The 18776-nt window shown below is 37.0% G+C and overlaps 4 protein-coding genes across 6 annotated transcripts; all 4 read right to left on the bottom strand.

Moving 5' to 3' along the window:
- Window positions 1-518: 518 nt before the first annotated feature.
- LOC125185157 (F-box protein At2g27310-like) lies at window positions 519-2933 on the bottom strand. Of its 3 annotated transcripts, none has more exons than XM_048081649.1 (3): window positions 2721-2933; window positions 1838-1916; window positions 519-1733 (listed from the first exon to the last, which is right to left on the bottom strand). In XM_048081649.1, exon 3 carries the CDS (start codon window positions 1711-1713, stop codon window positions 607-609), a length of 1107 nt encoding a protein of 368 aa, XP_047937606.1. In that variant the 5' UTR covers window positions 1714-1733; window positions 1838-1916; window positions 2721-2933; the 3' UTR covers window positions 519-606. The 3 variants fall into 3 exon arrangements, with proteins under 3 accessions (XP_047937606.1, XP_047937607.1, XP_047937605.1); XM_048081650.1 differs by having other exon boundaries at window positions 1838-1902; XM_048081648.1 differs by lacking the exon at window positions 1838-1916.
- A 4990-nt stretch (window positions 2934-7923) lies between these two features.
- LOC125223308 (small nuclear ribonucleoprotein SmD1a) lies at window positions 7924-9732 on the bottom strand. Its single transcript, XM_048126390.1, has 4 exons — window positions 9604-9732; window positions 9439-9515; window positions 8230-8421; window positions 7924-8138 (listed from the first exon to the last, which is right to left on the bottom strand). The coding sequence occupies exons 1-4, from the start codon at window positions 9615-9617 to the stop codon at window positions 8077-8079; spliced, it is 345 nt and encodes a 114-aa protein (XP_047982347.1). The 5' UTR covers window positions 9618-9732; the 3' UTR covers window positions 7924-8076.
- Window positions 9733-10495: 763 nt separating this feature from the next.
- On the bottom strand, window positions 10496-12997 carry LOC125219364 (uncharacterized isomerase BH0283-like). Its single transcript, XM_048121329.1, has 6 exons — window positions 12886-12997; window positions 12627-12812; window positions 11706-12020; window positions 11348-11509; window positions 10911-10994; window positions 10496-10826 (listed from the first exon to the last, which is right to left on the bottom strand). Exons 1-6 carry the CDS (start codon window positions 12913-12915, stop codon window positions 10719-10721), a joined length of 885 nt encoding a protein of 294 aa, XP_047977286.1. The 5' UTR covers window positions 12916-12997; the 3' UTR covers window positions 10496-10718.
- Window positions 12998-15981: 2984 nt separating this feature from the next.
- LOC125218470 (uncharacterized isomerase BH0283-like) lies at window positions 15982-18752 on the bottom strand. The gene is made up of 6 exons (XM_048120141.1): window positions 18660-18752; window positions 18404-18589; window positions 17433-17747; window positions 16935-17096; window positions 16437-16520; window positions 15982-16363 (listed from the first exon to the last, which is right to left on the bottom strand). The coding sequence occupies exons 1-6, from the start codon at window positions 18687-18689 to the stop codon at window positions 16256-16258; spliced, it is 885 nt and encodes a 294-aa protein (XP_047976098.1). The 5' UTR covers window positions 18690-18752; the 3' UTR covers window positions 15982-16255.
- Between the last annotated feature and the right edge of the window lie 24 nt (window positions 18753-18776).

Raw genomic sequence — 18776 nt, 5'->3', positions numbered from 1 at the left:
GAAAGAGTGAAACATTAAGCTGGAGTACTAGTAATATTCAATTTTCAAACTTATTAATCAAACTTTGTGATTTAATTGAATATGATTTGATTCATATTATAATTTTCAGTCTCGATTGGAATCCTTCTTTTACGAATTCCAAATTTGCAAAATTTGTACAAATAATTATTTTAATTCATGTTTAAAATCGAACCGGAACCGGACCAACAATTCCCATTTTGGAATCGGACTTGCCTCTAACTAGCTGAACCAGAACCGGCATACCAATCAATTCACCAATCCAAATTCGGTTTTGGTTCAGAATTTTTGGAACTACAACCGGTTATTAGTTGCCGGTTTTGACCTAAAAATGTCAAAATCGGCAATACCGGCAAAAATAGCCCTAAAACCGGAATTGCCGTTTCCTTTTGTTATGGTTCCAAAAAATTGGACACATAACCATGATTCTTGAACTGACGACATCCCTAATCTATTCAGATTATCCATTTATTGCAAAGATCAAACACACAGACACCAAATAAAACAAGAAAACCAAAAACATATTGCTACATTTGATCAACTCTTTGAAGATGAAAAGATGAAATTACAAACTATACATACATATATTCACAAACAGTATAAACAAAATGTAGCACAAGCAGCAATGCTTCCCAAAATCCACATTGTATCCAACCTGTTCTCATATCTCATCTTCTCCTCCTTTAGCTCACTCTGCACTCTCGAATACAACTGGCACGACTCCAGCACCTCGCTGTAGTTCTTGCTCCTCGGGCAGTTGAGCGCCTCCCTCAGAACGAGCAAGCTGTTCCTCCCGTTGACGTGAGAGCCCTCCATGTCCCCGAGCTGCATGCTCAGCTCCGTCAGTTTGAGAGACGTCAAGCTGTTGTCGGACGCGACCACTTTGAACTTCATGATAAGGATGCACTCCACCACTTGGCACGGGAGGATGTATTTCGCGGGGAGAATCGAGCCGAATCGTATCAAGAAGTCGTTGTCCGTGGGCCAATGTCTCTGCCCTCCGATCGGGCTCCAGCTCGAGAGGTTCGCAGCCCTTTTCGTCTTCTTGTTGACGAGAATCCAGCTGAGCCTGATTCCATCGCGAAGCTCGTGCCAGAGCTTCCCGTCTTTTCTTTCTCGATCAATCGACCAGCTCGGAGGCAGGCCGTCGGAGAGCGAGAGCACGACGTCGTCTGCTTCTTGCTCGGAATTCGCAAGGAGATCGAGACGGAAAGGGCAATTGTAGAACCAACCACTAGAGCCATTCGCGTAGGGAATGCCCCAGACGACTTTCGAACAAATTGTCTTCTCTCTATATCGGATATCCACAATCGACACGAAATCGGACGGTGAAATGTTTTCGACTTCGTCCTCGTCGCCGTAGTAATCGGCTTCCGTCCATTCTTGAGGGTAATCGTAGTAGTCGTTGCAGTGAAACTCGGGCACATCCTTGTTTACTATGAGGGGGAAACAATCGGCGTAAAACTTTTTAAGGCCGCCGACGGAAGAGATCAAATTTTTGACATCATTCCTGTTCGTCGAAGGCCACATGGAAGAGCATACGTCTTCCCACAGCCTCTCTTCTTTCGAGATAGACGAGAACGCAGCACAAGTACAGGCTGCAATGGCCAAATTAGCACCATCGAGGCGCCTTAATATGTCATAGCAAAGATCGCTGCTTAACGATGCCATACTATCAACCGATGAAACCGACATTTTCAAAGCTCTTTTACCATCTGAAAACGGCAACAAAAATTACAGATAAAGACAAACAAGCTGCGATAATACTATAAATATCACAAAAGAAATCATTTAAGTAGGAAAAATGTTTCCAGTTTACCGCATGAAACCTTAGAACGCCTGATCCTTGAGCATAATCATCATCGGGTGATAAAGTTCCTTCAACTAAACAGCAATAGCTTTTAACCGAAACAACGACTAATTTAGGGATCTTCCTGCACCTATGTATTTAAAAATCTCTAGCTGCATACGAACTATTGAACTAATTCAAAGTCTTATACCACTCATTCAATCAACTACGGTAATTTTCCCTATAAATCTCGTTCCCTCAAGATATGAAACAAGGATAGGATGATTCTCCATGAAACTTGATACGAAAAAAGGATCTCTGGCTGAAGTCTGAACTAATCCATCATTCATTCACACACAAAAACCAAGATTTTGAATAAAATGTTCACAACTGACAAAGCAACAAAAATCTCAACTCCCTCAATAAATCAAGCTCATTTTTGTTCAACTTTTAACGAGCATTCTGCTTCTCCGGGCAAAGCAACTTGGGCCATTGACCCCAAAAAATAGTCCATTTTGCCATTTTGCCATTTTGATCCATCCACCAAAACTAGTCCACTACTTTTTCATCACACATTACACTACTTATTATGTGTGACTACTTCATCTATATTTTTATTTTACCAATTTCACATCAAAGCCCGCACCATCCCCAAAGTCTCAATTTTTAGGGGAAGGAGGGAGTATAACAAAAGAGAAAGATTTATGTATGAAAATCAAGTGCACCAAATCTGAATCATGACATATAAACAGTTTAGCAAGCTGTATGCATATCCAAATTCCATTATGCTAGTTTAAAAAAAGCCTAAGCCATAGTTCTAGCAAATCACCTAAAAGCAGGAGCAATGCCAATACACACATAAAACTTAAAAGGGAGCAAAATTATAGACAAAGAGGGGAGGAATAAAACGAACCTGAAATGGATTGAAACCCTAATTCGAAAAATCGCCTTTTTTTTAGTAGAGCAGCTCCTCAAGGGGATTTTATGAGCAAGAAATGGGAGAAAGGGGACTGTATTTGTATGGGTCACTCATTAAATCTCTCCACTACTTTTCCGCCGAAGATCTTCTGCTTTGTCGGATCCCGAATATTTATTGCTCTCTGTGAATTTTGTGTTTTTAGAAATCTTAACAATGGCTTTGAGAAGATGAACTTCGATTCTCATCTTGACACGTAAGGAAGTACGGTGGGCCCCACGACGATCTTTACTATGGCCGATAAAAATTAATTTAATTTTGTCTGGACCATATTTTTTCACTTGCCTCCATGGGACGGAATCAAGAATTTATACAAGTCTCAGAAATATACATAATCAATTTTAAGAATTGAGGGAAAGGCATCCCTATCTCTTAACAAATCGTCTCATTTCTTCGCTCATTCCATAACTATTCATATCTCATTCCATAACTATTCATTCAATTTCATTTTTTATCTTTATTTCCAACAAATTCAATTAATAAAAACACACTTCATTAAATAAAATAAAAATTACTCCCTCCGTCCCCGAATACTTGACACAGTTTGACCCGGCACGGGTTTTAAGAAATGTAATTGGAAGTGTGTTGAAAAAGTTGGTGGGATGTGGGTCCTACTTTTAAAGTATTAGTTTTATAATAAATGTGAGTAGGAATGAGTTAGTGGAATATGGGGTCCACTACCAAAAATGGAAAAAGTGAACTGTGTCAAGTATTCGGGGACGCACCGAAATGGCAAACTGTGTCAAGTATTCGGGGACGGAGGAGTACAATTTAAAGGCTTAAAAAATAAAAAATACATAATTAAAATCTTAAAAAAAATTAAAAATACATAAATTAAATCCTAAAAAAAATTAAAATTAAAATACTCTAAATTAAATTATAAAAACTACTCCGCCGACGAATCATCCCCCGAAGTCGGCAGTGCACCTAAGTTAGATCGAGTCCGAATACCAAGTTGAGCTTTCAAATGCGCAATTTCGTCTATATGGGCTTCAAATTGGGGATGACTCATTTTTGAAGTGTCAGCCATCGTGGCGACCAGGTACATGGACATTAGGGTGTTCGAGCCCGTGCCCGTGCCGGAGCCCGAGCCCTCGCCCGCCTGGCTTGATTCGCCGCGGCCCCTCCCCCTCCCTCTCCCCCTCGCTCACGCCGCCTTCGCCGCCTTGGTCCCTTGGGGCCGACGTCGTGAACCGAAAAAGCCCCCTGCATCATCGGTTGGCGTGCCCTCTTGTGAGGTATTGCCTTCCGCCGCCATCACTAGACGAGTAGTGGCCACGCACCGTGTGCTTCGTGCGTTTCGAGCCCGACTCGACACCGCCAACTCACCTTTGAAGACCCGCAACGCCGCTCTCAGAATGTCGGCTCCACTGGCTCCGGTAATTCGCCTCTTCTGCCCTGTATATCGCGCAAAATTTTTTGACATCTTTGTCGCATCGGTCCCAATGACTGCAGAGCATCTTCACGTTGCGGGCAAAGGTCTTCTTCGGCCTTCGTGCGTTGTAAACTTCGGTGACTTTTTTCCAGAAACACAAGTGGGATTGTTGATTCCCGACGATAGGATCGTACGAGGCGCTGATCCAAGCGTCGTACACAGCCAACGTCTCCTTTTGGTTGTATGGATGACAGGTGTCATCCCCCACAACCTCGTGGTCGCCCTCTTCCTCCTCGGCATAGATGCCGATCCTGGCGGAGCCTCCACCTATCGGCCGGTATTCCAAAGTGCATTCAGCTGTATAATTATCCGGAATTTGGGATAATCACGGCGATTGCCTGTACCTCTGGGGGGAGGGACGATAGTATGCATCCACACAAAGGCGGACCTACCAAGGGGCATGAGGGACCCTTGGAACCCCCACCCATTTCTGAATTTACTATATATACAATATTCATTAAGCATTTACTATGACATTCCGTAGCCCAGGTGGTCGAGAAGTTTGCCTAGCACTACGGACGTTGAAGGTTCGATTTCAGCTGGTGGCGTTTTTATTGTTGATTTTTGGATTTTCAAGCTATTTAGCTAAATAATCATTTATCCATTAATTATTTAATGGTTTTTATTTTCTATAGCTTGATTAATTCATTAGCTAATGATTAATGCATTCATGTTTTCACACTAGTAACTTTTTACTATAATTTTAGAGTAGTTTTTTTTTTTAATAAATATTGTTATTGTAACATCAAAAAGTAGTAATTTTTATAATTTAAGAATAAAAATAATTATTTAGTTACATTATACGCAATTATATCATATTAGTAAATTTAATTATAATGTCACGCTTTTTATTTAGAATTATATTCTTTATTTATTTCGGCGTTAACACTGTCATCGTATGTACTTTAATATATATCGCTCATTTTCAAATTATTTATCTCACATTATGTGTATTGTTCATGTCGTGATTGTTTATGGCGTTATTGTTACTAAAAATATGCAACAATTGTTAACGTTAGTTTGGACCCCCCAATATTAAAATCGTGCGTCCGCCACTGCATCCACATCAAAATGTGGTGTTTGGTACGCCGGCTGAGTCGTCGAGCCGTGGGTGCCCGCCGACGAACCGGGAGTACCGAAAAAGTTGTCGCCCAATCGTCAAACGAGTTCAAGTCGAACCCGTCGGAGCCCCCGCCGCTGGAGTTTCCATCACCGGATATTTTTTCAGCAATTGAAGAGAAAAGAATAGATGAGTATAGTGTTTGTGTTTAAATGGAGAATGGAAGAGGAATGGAGTATTTATAGAATAATAAAAGAAAATAAAAACAATTGAAAAATTCGACCGTTGCAACGGTCATTTGACCGTTTAAAATTATTATTATTTTTTTTCGAATTTTCAAATTTTTTTTTTAAAAAACAAATTTATGACGTCATAATTCGCCGCCCACTCGCGGGCCGGCGAGTGGGCGTCACCCCATCCGCCAGCGCGCGCCACGTGGCATGCGCGCGTGGGGAGCCAGCTCGACGCCGGCCTCTTCCGCGCACGACGCTCGACGAGCTGGCTCGTCTCTTCGGGACGAGATGCATGCAGCATCGCCGTGTCGAGACGAGCATCGAGCCGCGATGCGGATGCCCTTAGTTAAAAATTAAATCAAATTTCTATAGCAAATAATACATATATGTATTATACATAGGGAACTGTTGCATTGGCAGATCCAGTATTCGAAAATGCAAGGGCGGACATGTCTATTTTTTTGTCTATGAGGTGACGTTAGGGGCAGACGAAGGGAGCAAACATGAAAATTTTATGTATAAAATGTCAGTCGCATGGAGGGGGTGGTCAACCCCTCCCGAAAACCCTGGATCCGCCACTGTATTGCCCCTTGTAGCTTAATGCTTGATCCGTCCATGATTGCACTATACGGTTTATTTTCGTTTAGTATATTATTTTTGTTGGACATATGGGTGAACATAAGCAATGGTCGTAGGGTGCATGGAAGCTAGTGATGAGGGTGCATGCAGGGGATACTTTGGTGTTTTTGTTAGTTAGAAAACTAGCCGTTAGAGGCAGTTTCTCTCTTCGGTTGTAACAGACGAGTTGAATCATCATTCACTCGTCATGTGCTTTGTACTATAGCAAGTTAGATAAGATCAAAGTGAGTAGTAGACTTATAACAAATACTCTTCATCTCAATAAAAGATCTCTCTCTTTACTCCGGTAGATTAGCGTGTGTTCTTCAAGATTTCTTCGTTAGATCTTAGATTAATATCAACAATTTTGATTTGTACATAGTAGTATTATTCATGCCCGATAGTTCGCGGTAAATGTGATCCAATTTGTTTATGAATTGAGAAAAAAAGTCCTACAATGTGTCTGCAGTTTTATTTGTTATTTTTCTTCAACTGGGCCTGCAAATAATTTTACAAATCTAGAGGTAAATATAAAAATGTACTGTACTACTAATGTTGAGGGTTTATACTTTTGGGGAAGTTTAATTTTCATTTGGAGAGTAATAACCCTTTGTGCTTTCACATAAATTTTTCAAATGTATTCATATAGTTTTAGTGATTTAGTCAACAGTTGTAAAAACCAAAACATTGTACTGTACATCTCACTACCAAAGTCAACTTAATTAGTAACTTGAACCTACACGATCTAAACAGTCGATTTCTCAACGAATTTTGACGAATACTCCCTCCGTCCACAATTAAGAGTCTAATTTCTAAATGACGCGGGTTTTAAAAAATGTTAAGAAAAATGAGTGGAAGAAAGTTATTGGAATAGGGGTCTCACTTGTATATATCAGTTTTAAATGATATGTGAGTGAAATGAGTTAGTGGAATGTGGAGTCTCTTTGTCCTTTATGGTAATTATGAACTGGGACTCTTATTCATGGACGGACCAAAATGGAAAAACGGGACTCTTATTCGTGGACGGAGGGAATACTTGAAATTGATTCACAGTGAATAAACTAGTGGAGACTATTAATAAAAACTATACTAGTCTTTATTACTAGTTCATGTAGCAATAAAATCAGATACAAGTTGTTCATGTAAAAGGCTAAAGTGTAGGCCTTATCCAATAGCACAAATAGTGAAATAGTACTCCCTCCGTCCCAGAGAAGTTAGCATACTTTGAAGATGGCACGGGATTTTAGGAGGTTTTGTTTTATGTGTTAAATGGAGAGAGAAAATATAATTTTTATATTCATATGAGAGAGAACTTTTTCCAAAAAGGGAAATGTGACATCTTTCTTGGGACAAACTAAAAAGGAAAGTGTGCCAACTTCTCTGGGACGGAGGGAGTAGCAATTAAGGTGGATGGGCACCCACAATTTTGAAATCAAAAAACAAACATAAAATCCCAAACAAAGAGAGATGGGAACTCTTCACCAAACAAGAATATCATCATAAGATTGACTTTACACATACAACCAATTCATTGTACACATCTTACAGCTCACCTACTTCACACCTCCCTCAAAATCATCATCATCATCATCCTAATCCTCATATAAATACTACTACCAATTAAAGAGCAAGATACTTATCATTATAATTTGTCAACCAGAACAAATAATCAGTGCAGAATAGAGTAGCATATGTTATCCCCATATCATAGGAGAAACAAAGAAGGCAATAGATGCATAAATTATGATAAGGATAGGGTAGAGATCAAAATCATGAAAAAGAGGAAGACATAAATGATCAATTAAGCCAAAGGTCATTAATATTGAAATGATCTTTACCAGTAAACAACGCGCCGATCATATTCAAGTCATTTAGCTAGTTCAGTTCTTAATACAGATGTTTACATAACAAAAGGCCAGCAATAAATTTAGATGATGGGAATAATACTTAGCGGCCTCTGCCACGCCCGCGCCCACGGCCACGGCCTCTGCCACGTCCAACAGCTCTTCCTGAAATCACAAAATATAGAAGATTGAATACATTGTTAGAATAAAAGACAAACTACAACTGCAGAGAGGGCTTCAATGGGTAGTTTCATACCTGCAGTGGGCTTCTTGGGCTTCACCCGAGGTGTCTCTTCCACAAGCAACGTCTCGAGATTCAAGCTATCGGGAAGGATGTAATAGCGAATATTATTACCCCTCACACTCAGGTGATCCATAGTCACAGGATTCTTTCCCTTCAAAGTAAGCTTTACTGTCTTTAAGTGAGTATTCATACTGATATCAACACCTATAAAAAGGAAACATTGTTGAGCAAAATTGTATTATGGAGAAAAATCATTCTTCTATCACAGTGCAGACTAAACTTATACTGATAAATGTCTTGCTTCATAGAAAATGCATCACAGATTCTCAATACGACTACTGAAGAAGTTCAGTAATGCATGCATAAAAAGACGATATAGAGATGTGACTAAGGTTAGAAGGTGGAGCAGCACTTTTCATGCCGGAAACTCAAGAAATTTGCACATAAAACATGAGTCGTTTAATTAATTTAAAACTAAGGAAATACATTAAAAGCATAACAAGAATGCAAGAAAGAAAGTAGAGCCTAAGGGAAACGCTCTGTTATTGTGATAAGCCATGTGTGTTTTTTCCTTCTGTCCAATTTTTCAGTATTAATTTCTATTCAGTAAACACACTATAGTACTAAACACAATTTAGTTAGATAAATCAAGCCATGACTCAGACACCAAGTACTGACTTCAAAGTTCCTAGGATAGCTATAAGTCTATAACCACATTCTAGCAATTTTGCCTTTCAGCAAGCCAGAAACATAAATCACCATAAATCTTACATATAAAACCTATAAATTCATTCTTAACATCTTGACACACAAACCTAATATCATTTCGCCCAAATTCTAATGAAATGCTGAACGCCTAAATAGTATCATTTCACCCAAATTCTAATGAAATGCTGAACGCCTAAATAGTATCATTTCGCCCAAATTCTAATGAAATGCTGAACGCCTAAATAGTATCATTTCACCCAAATTCTAATGAAATGCTGAACGCCTAAATAGTATCATTTCGCCCAAATTCTAATGAAATGCTGAACGCCTAAATAGTATCATTTCGCCCTAATTCTAGAATAAATTATCTACCTACAACATATCAACAGCTAGAAAAAGAAAGATACCAGCTATATCTAGTTATCTAGTACCGCGGAATAAAAAATTTAGTTGCAGGAAATCTGGAAATGATGAACCGAAAATAGAAAAAAAGGCAAAGAGGAAATGACGAACCGATGATTGTGCCGTGAACAACGGTTCCATTTTTTAGCTCAATCGACACTGTCTCGTTGTTCAATTTCATCAAAAACCTGCTCAAATCACAACAGCAAGCCATACATTAACCATAAAACAAACAAATCAAAGCGTCTTAGCTGAGTAAAAGTAAGAAAAGCTCACCTGACGAGCTTCATCGTTGCGAGTAAAACGTCGCCGGAGATTTAGGGTTTTGTTCAAAAATAAGTGAGCGCCTTCTGCTGAAGGGGAAGGGGAAGGGTTTCGGCAGTGGCGCGTATGCTAAAATCTTTCAGATCTAAAATGAAAAGTAATATTTGGGCCTCTTATTGGATAAATGGGCTTTCAGTAACTTATTAGATAAATGGGCCTTCACTACCATATTGGGCTTTCTTCATGGGAGCATTCTTTCCTAACTATTCATCTAAGGCTTTTGAGTGATCCATTTTATTTTATTTTGGTACGGAAATTAAGAAAATTATGTTTAGTGAATTAAAGAAATTATTATAAAGTAATGAGCTATTAAACTAAATAATGAAAATTAATTAATTTCAGGTTAATTCTATCGTGTTGCAGGCTATTCGAATTGCTAATATTCCTAGACTACAAATTTTCAACTCTAATTCTATCAAATTATGAGCCTATTTGGATCAATCCATGAATTTCAGGTTGAATTGATATCTCTACTTGTGGGATTGACAATGATATTGCCCAATCCCGCACAACCCGTCTTGCATACAACTATATTGAGAAGCGTGATAAAACTACGTGGAAATAGGTAAATTGAGAGGTAAAGAAAAATAATTATCATATTTATCTTTTCTTCATAAAAATTCATTCTCTCGTGGAAGATGTATTCGAGAAGGTATAGTTACCGTTTAGAGAAGGTAATGAAAAATATACTTTCCCAATTTATCTTTTCCTCTGGAGATATATAAGCGAACACATATGGAGTGGCGAAGGAGCTTATGTCCATACCGAGCTTATTTTTTTCCTTTCTTCAATCCCCAAATTTAATTAAATTTCACGTAAATTACTATGCAAAGGCCTCTATCAATAATCTGAATCGCCTAAGTATTATATTCTCGAACAAATTTTATTAAATCTTCCTGATGATACACATACAAATTATTCTTGAACCCACAATTTTGCACAGGAAGACTTGAACAGAAATTATAACACGCTACACACAACAACACTGGCATGTAGCAATCTACACACAACAATTGACATAGAGCACAGACCAAGAAGCTTATTGCCTTATTGGGTGGAACTCTGATTTAAACCAAAAGAGATCCTTCCATCACCGTGACGGCTCTGCCCTGGAGCAACACCCTCTCATTCTTCTCGTCAAGATGCACATTTAGAATGCCACTTCTTGGTGATGCCTGAATCAAGACCATCACATTAGTTTGGTGGAGAGTGTGTTTTATGTGAGTGTGTGTGTTTAGAGACAGAGAGTTTATGTTTACTTGATAAGCAACGAAATCGCGTTTCCCCAGTCTCTTGTTCCAGTAGGGCACCAAGGCACAATGTGCGCTTCCACATACAGGATCCTGTAAAAATGGACCAAAAAAATCAAAATGTTATCGTAAGCATCATGATGCTGTTTATTCCCGATCTCTCATTGTTGACACGAAAATTGCAGGACTTAATAACTGTCAATAAGATCAAAGGGAGTGTGGGAGAACTAATGTCATGGAACAGATACAAGCTAGTAGTAATAACTAAGCAGTAATGTTTCATTAATATCAACAAGATGGAGATAAACTACTCAAAAGATAAAGTAAGAAGGAGTATATCATTAATAAGATGCTACAATTCCACGTTTTGATGCTCACTTTCGTTCCATTAAGCCACTGAGTTTCTTAAGAGATCATTCAATTTTGAAATGAGTTAAGCTTATTACCTCATCCACCTCGAGCTTGGGGCAGAAAAAGCGACTGCAAAAATCAAATCCTGAGCCAGCGGGAGCAAGCCCAGTTACAATTATTCCCCTGCCAGGACATTTTTTAATCTCAGGAATATTTGGTTCTATGTCTGCAACTGCTTTGCCAGATGGTAGAACAACCTGCCAAAACCCAAAACCATATGAGGTAACTAAATCAATCTTTTCAGTCACACCTTTGGACATTTTCAAGTATTGATTGAGTAATTTTAAGAAATTCACTTCCATAACAGAACCTCTTATAGATCAGTAACATAAGCAATGACTGCTTAGTGCAACAAAAACAATATACCAATATAGAAATGAAATGAATACGCACAATGAGATCGTCCATTGTAGTTGTTTTGTAGATCTCATCCACAGAAGCAACATTAATGCTGTTGCAGATAGTTGAAATCTCATCTCCAGCATCGTATTCCTCTATGGGGACAACTGGGAAATCCAGTTCAATGAGGAAGCCGCTTGGCGTATTGCCATTCTCCGTTGTGGATGAATCGGATAATTTGGTGACAGGCACTCTTTTTGCTGTCAGAGTCCCAGACAGGGTCGAGAACTCAATAGTATCAGAGTTCACCAAGTCATTTGAAAAGAGAAAGTGAGACGCAGCCAAAGTAGCATGTCCACAAAGTTTCACCTGCATATAAACAGTTAGTACTTGACAGTCCCTTCTTGCTACTCCGTTTATAATCAAACATTCTACCATTCAACACAAAACAAAAGCGTGCTGATATCTGAATGCCAATAGTCATCGCTGACATCTTCCAGATCATATATACCATCACTTGAAACTCTATCGGTGCTTATAAGTGTTAGAAGTTGGAACATAAACAACAATGTATTGTCTGATTGAGAACCAAATTAAGAACATCTCAGGGTACTCTCAGAGATCATATGAATAAGCTAGCACTGAATGTAATCTCATCACCAGCTTATAAAGCAATACTCAACTCATTCATAACCAATTCAATAAGAGGAGTGATTGTATGAATAAGCTAGCACAATCTCATCACCAGGTTATGGTGCAGGAATCATATATTCACCTAGGGTTGTTAATTCAAGTATTCAACCAATTCTCAATATCAATTGGCATAATTACATCACAATCAAGCTAGATACACTGGTTAACAATTACAAAATCAACACCTCGGCATTGCTCGGAAAAGGATTATAATCAGAAATAAATCGGGCAGTATACGCTAAAAACAGGAGGAATAATTGAATTAACATAAACAGATTGAACCTCAGCGGCAGGGGTGAACCAGCGGAGGCGGAAAGCCGCAGAGTCAGGGAGGCGAGTCAAGTAGCAGGTCTCGGAGAGGTTGAACTCACGCGCCACCGATTGCAGCCAGTCCTCGTCTCTCTCCTCCTCCAGCAGGCACACCGCCGCGGGATTGCCCTTGAATGCTGAATCGGTGAATGCGTCAACCTGTTTTGAAGCACCGATTAGTTTCGATTTTCGCACGCATTGTTGATAGCAGAAATGGAGATTCGGCAGTTACCACGCTGTATTTGACTGGTTTCTTCGCCATGGTCAAACTTTGAGGAAGGAGTTAGCTCCAACTTTCAAGGAAGTTAAATGCCTATGAAGAGTTACAGTTGCCACTTACCATCAATTTATAGACAGGAATTCAAGCTTATTTTTTTGGTTGCTTTATTTTAGTAAAAATAAGGCAATAGAAGTCTCATTTTCCATAACAGACTCATTTTAATATTCATTCCACTTCTATTTGATTATCAAATTAATATTATTAAAAAATAAGACATTATTTATACTATAAACTTATTGGAAGGGTTATATTGCTAACTCATAACTTAATTGCTAACTACAAATAATAGTCATTAGATATTCAAATTAAAGGCTTAGATCATTAATTCTTAAATGTCAATACGATCAACGAAAAACGTCAATAAGGCCATAGGATTAATTCCAAAAAATATCAATAGGGGTATTAATGTCAATTAACTACATGTTTAGTTATAACTAACTTTTAAAAGAAATCCCAAAACTTTAAATTCATATAACATATATCAAATTAAAGATGATTTCATAAGGATTCTAACGATATCATACATGCATATGTTCCGACGTCAAAATTTGAAAAAAAAAATCGAAATTTTTTGTTTTTTTTTTTCGTACAAGCAGAAATGTCAACATACTATATAAAATACGTCAATATAATACATGTAGAATGTCAATATAAGCAATGTGTTGACATTCTTAAAGCATTGTGTTGATATTTTCTAACACTATATTGACATTTTCATCCAAAACCCTAATTTGAAGTTTTTTTTTATCTTTTTCGATTTTATTAATAAAAACAAAAATTACACATGGCAAATTGTAAACCACACATTTTCTAAAATCCTATAGCCTTAAATTAGTTATAGTTAGCAATTCAATGATACAGAATTAGCAATTGATCACTCCCCGTAAACTTATTTGACTCGCATTTTATAAACTAATGCAGGAAAAAAAACTTCATAATAATCGTGAAACAAGTACTACTAATAACTTTGAATAGAAGCATAAGTAGGACCGAGTAAAATATATTCCTAGTATAATAGTACATAATTCGAGTAGCTAAATAGGAATTAAATAAATACAGTATGATTCTGATATTGAGAATCATTTAAAAAAAAATTATTCGGATTTTTAGTTCTGTAGTGATTATTTTTTTTAATTCCAAATATTTTTTATGTACATATAAATTCTTCTTTAATATTATTTTTATTAAAATGTTATCTTTAAATATAATACTAGCAGCAATTTATTATTATCTGATGTTAGACTCTCATAAAATACCTTGAAACAAGAAAACAAAAATAATATGACTCTCATAAGTATTCCCGCTTGTCATGCGGGTGACCCGGGTTCGATCGCCGGCAACGGCGACAAACATTTTTGTTTATATTTTCCTATATTATTGTTTTCTTATCTCACCTTTGAGAATAATTGAAAAAAAATATCTCTATACCATGATTCTGAAATACAATCTATTTAGTTTAATAGAGTTTAATTTTTAAATTCGCATTATTCTATAACTTAATTAATTTAAAACTTTATGATTATTTGTGTGTAAACTTTTCTACCCTCTAATGATTTTAAAATAAAGATTATAATAAAATTTAATCTTTGAATTCAGAATTTAATCTAATACTCCATATTTTACTAATGCGACAAATCATACATATTTATATGAATAAAATTAATAAGACATCTGTTGAAATGTTGATGTCCACTTGAAAAAATAGTAACTGCTCCACTAGCATATGATTAAGTTATGTGTTGTCAATTTGTGTATATGACAAAATAGGGTTGGATAGTCTACTACGCTAAAATGTTCCATTCAGTTTTTAAATCTAATTCATAGATAATTGAATGATGGAGTCATTTAAATTAAACAATATTGGTCAGATCATGTTTTGTGAAAAACAATTAATCAATTGATGATTAAATTCTTTAAAAAGTAGTACTAACATGTGAAAATTATATTAACGATTATGATGTAAAATAACTTGTATTATTTAAAATGTAATTTAAGTCTTCAATTAGTACTGTCTTCCTTTGTTAACTAGTCAAATGATTTGTATTGTTTTAACATGAGGAAGTATCGTAGCATGTGAATTTTGATTATTTTAGTATCATGTAACTGTTCGTGTCTTTTGTTGTTGGTCAAATAGTAATTTGTAGTAGTATTATTTTCAAATGTAATTTAGTCTACAATTTGTTCTTGCCATCCTCTGTTAATTACTAATAATTTGAAGTAAATATTATTTTAACATATTGGTTTTCAATTTGTTTTTGTCTCCTCCTGGTAGACATAAAATTTGTATTTTCTCTGTCCATAATTAATAGACCTATTTTTTCCAATTTGGATCATTCACAAAAAAATTAATCAATTTTTATTTAATAAGATAAATCATATTCTCCATGTACTAATAGATAGCATTTCACAAATTCTATTACTTTTTCTATTTACTTATATCAATTTTACTAATTTTACATTAAAATTCACGTTATTCATATTAAAATTAATGATAGTACGTAGATGAAGGAAATATTATTTTAAGACATGAAAATTTAGTATTTTAACAATGATTCTTGTCTCATGTTTTATGTCCCCTCTCGATTGGTCTTTTTCTCTTGTTCCGTTCTTCAATTTTTATGCTGTCGTTCTTCATTAAGTTGTGTTCCCTTTGCCAAGAAAGAGTGCAAAAATATACTCGTATTTCACAAAATTTCAACCTTTTCATGTATATTTTATAAAGACAATTTTTTAGCCAAGATGGAAAAAAATCGAGCAACCCCTTTTACCTCCATTTACCCCACTATTCACGATAATATTATCATAAGGTCTAGTACATAACTTAGTCACATTTGACGACAAATCACTTTATGTCTCTATTTATTTTTATTTGATATTATTTTATTTACGATTATAGTAGATGAAATAATTTTATATACTTATTTTGGGGGCTATGGAGAATCATCTTGTCTAAAGCTTTGAAAAACAAGACGACGATGCTCAAAAGTTTGAATTTTAAATAGCTTGAACATGAAAATACACCTACCGATGCTCGAGATAACATCAACAAAACAGAAATCTAACAACTTAATTAATTGCCTTCATTTTTATTCACAGCCCATGCCCCATGATACATATAGATATATATTGATTATTGACTATATAGTGAAGCATAAAAATATAAGAGCATTCACAACCGTTGCCTTTCGTCTGCTCCGAGGGATGATTTGAGTTGTGACCATACATACAAGGCAACGATTTATTAACACATACAAGGCAACGATTTATTAACACATACTAGCATAGAGCACAGACCAAGAAGCCTATTGGGTGTCACTATGATTTAAACCAGAAGAGATCCTTCCATCACCGTGGTGGCTCTGCCCCGGAGCAACACCCTCTCATTCTTCTCATCGAGATGCAGATTTAGAATGCCACTTCTTGGTGATGCCTGAATCAAGAGCATCACATTAGTTTCGTGGACGGTTCGTGTGTGTGTGTTTATAGACAGAGTTTATGTTTACTTGATAAGCAACGAAATCGCATTTCCCCAGCTTCTTGCTCCAGTAAGGCACCAAGGCACAATGTACGCTTCCAGTTACAGGATCCTGTAAAAATGGACAAAAAAAATCGAAGAATGTTATCGTATTCATAAGCATCATAGTGCTGTTTATTCCTGATTCATCATCTTAGAAACAAAATTACAGCACTCAATAGCTGTCTGATAAGATCAACGGAGACGTGTTTCATGGAATAAACACAAGCTAGTACAAGCAAGCAGTAATGTTTCATTAATAGCAACAAGCTAGAGAAAAACAACTGAAAAGATGCAGTAAGAGATTGTATATCCACATTTTCATGCTCAAGTTAATTCCATATCATGGTGGGAATAGGGTTGATAATGAAAGGTGGAGGGGGATAAAAAGCTTCTTAAGAGATGATAACTGCGGGTCCTCATGTTTTGGAAAAATGAACTTAGGAGGATTGAGATGAGGATGTCTGCAATGAGTTAAGCATATTACCTCATCGATCTCGAGCTTAGGGGAGAAATAGCGACTGATAAAATCAAATCCTGAGCCGGCGGGAGCAAGCCCTGTTACAATTATTCCCAAGCCAGGACATTTTTTAATCTCATGAAAGTTGGGTTCTATGTCTGCAACTGCTTTGCCAGATGATAGCACAACCTGCCAAAACCAAATGTAGCAACTAAATAAATCTTTTCAGTCACACCTTTCGAACATTTTCAAGTATTATATGAGTAATTTTAAGAAAATTGCTTCTATAAAAGATCTCTTAGGCCCTTCTTGGTATGATGAAATGGAATGTGATTCCTACTTCCATTCTATTTATTTGCTTGGTATGATGGAATGGAGGAAATGAAATGAAATGAAATGAAATGAAAATGTAAAGAAATTGTCATTTCATTCCTATCTTCTTTCCATTCCATCATTACAAAGCAATGGCTGCTCAGTGCAACAAAAGCAATATATACCGATATAGAGATGGAATGGAATACGCACAAAGAGATCATCTTCCGTAGTTGTTTTGTGGATCTCATCCACAGAAGAAACGTTGATACTTTTACAAATAGTTGAAATATCAGCAGCAGCATCATATTCCTCTATGGGGACAACTGGGAAATCCAGTTCAATGAGGAAGCCGCTAGGCGTATTACCATTCTCCGGTGTGGATGAATCGGATAATTTGGTGACAGGCACTCTTTTTGCTGTCAGAGTCCCAGACAGGGTCGAGAACTCAATAGTATCAGAGTTCACCAAGTCGTTTGAAAAGAGAAAGTGAGACGCGGCCAAAGTAGCATGTCCACAAAGTTTCACCTGCAAACAAGCAGTTACTACTTGACAGTCAGTTCTTGTTACTCCATTTTTAATCAAACAATATCTAACATTCTACAAACACAAAAGAGTGCCGATATCCGTTTCAGTAGTCATCACTGACTTCTTCCAGGGCATACATACATATCATCAGTTGAGGTAAAATGAAACACTATTGGTGCTAAAAAGTGTGTGTACATTAACAACAATCTATTGTCACTGGCTCATTTAGCACCAAAATTAAGAACATTATATGAAGAAGCTAGCACTGAATTATCGATGTAATCTCATCACCGGCTTATGGAGCAATAATCGCGTTGGGGAAGAGAAATCGGCTTGGAACAATACTCAACTCATTTAGAACCAAATCAAAAACTCTTCAGAACGAGAGATTATACGAATAAGCTTGCAATGAATAGATACTCAGCATAATCTCATCACCAGCTCAATCATAATTTCAGCTAGGGTTACTAATTCAACCAATCTCAAGATCAATTGACACAATTACATCACAAAATGCACTCATCCACAACATATAAATCGGCAATTACAGAATCAACACTGCTTCAAAACCATTAAAATCATGAATCGGCAGATCAATCTGGACATATGTTCTAAAAAACAGGATGAATAATTGAATTAATATAAACAGATTGAACCTCAGCGGCAGGGGTGAACCAGCGGAGGCGGAAAGCCGCAGAGTCAGGGAGGCGAGTCAAGTAGCAGGTCTCGGAGAGGTTGAACTCACGCGCCACCGCTCGCAGCCACTCCTCATCTCTCTCCTCCTCCAGCAGGCACACCGCTGCCGGATTACCCTTGAATGCGGAATCAGTGAATGCGTCAACCTGTTTTGAAGCACCGATCAGTTTCGAATAGAATGTGTGTTGATGGCAGAAATGGAGATTAGGCAGTTACCACGCAGTATTTGACTGGTTTCTTCGCCATGGTCAAACTTTGAGGAAGGAGTTATCTAGTTTACTTCAGTTTAACATTTTAGTTGCCAACAATTTATAGTCAGAATTCAAGCTTATT

Source organism: Salvia hispanica, chromosome 4 (assembly GCF_023119035.1).
Source record: "Salvia hispanica cultivar TCC Black 2014 chromosome 4, UniMelb_Shisp_WGS_1.0, whole genome shotgun sequence".
NCBI lineage: Eukaryota > Viridiplantae > Streptophyta > Magnoliopsida > Lamiales > Lamiaceae > Salvia > Salvia hispanica.
Note: the sequence above shows the minus strand (reverse complement) of the source record. Positions and strands in the feature narration are given on the sequence as shown.

Bases quoted from the DNA above. Each gene is read 5' to 3' on its own strand.
- LOC125218470 (XM_048120141.1), bottom strand. From the start codon at position 18,689: ATGGCGAAGAAACCAGTCAAATACTGCGTG. The intron at 17,748-18,403 runs GTTCAATCTGTT...GCTTGTTTGCAG, and splicing joins GGTTCACCCCTGCCGCTGAG to GTGAAACTTTGTGGACATGC. The intron at 17,097-17,432 runs GTGCGTATTCCA...TGGTTTTGGCAG, and splicing joins CTACGGAAGATGATCTCTTT to GTTGTGCTATCATCTGGCAA.
- LOC125223308 (XM_048126390.1), bottom strand. The intron at 8,422-9,438 runs GTTCGTCATTTC...TCCTTTTTATAG, and splicing joins TGTTCACGGCACAATCATCG to GTGTTGATATCAGTATGAAT. The intron at 8,139-8,229 runs GTATGAAACTAC...TTGTGATTTCAG, and splicing joins GCCCAAGAAGCCCACTGCAG to GAAGAGCTGTTGGACGTGGC.
- LOC125185157 (XM_048081649.1), bottom strand. From the start codon at position 1,713: ATGTCGGTTTCATCGGTTGATAGTATGGCATCGTTAAGCAGCGATCTT.
- LOC125219364 (XM_048121329.1), bottom strand. From the start codon at position 12,915: ATGGCGAAGAAACCAGTCAAATACAGCGTG. The intron at 12,813-12,885 runs GTAACTGCCGAA...GCTTCAAAACAG, and splicing joins AACCAGTCAAATACAGCGTG to GTTGACGCATTCACCGATTC. The intron at 10,827-10,910 runs GTAAACATAAAC...GTCTTGATTCAG, and splicing joins GCGATTTCGTTGCTTATCAA to GCATCACCAAGAAGTGGCAT.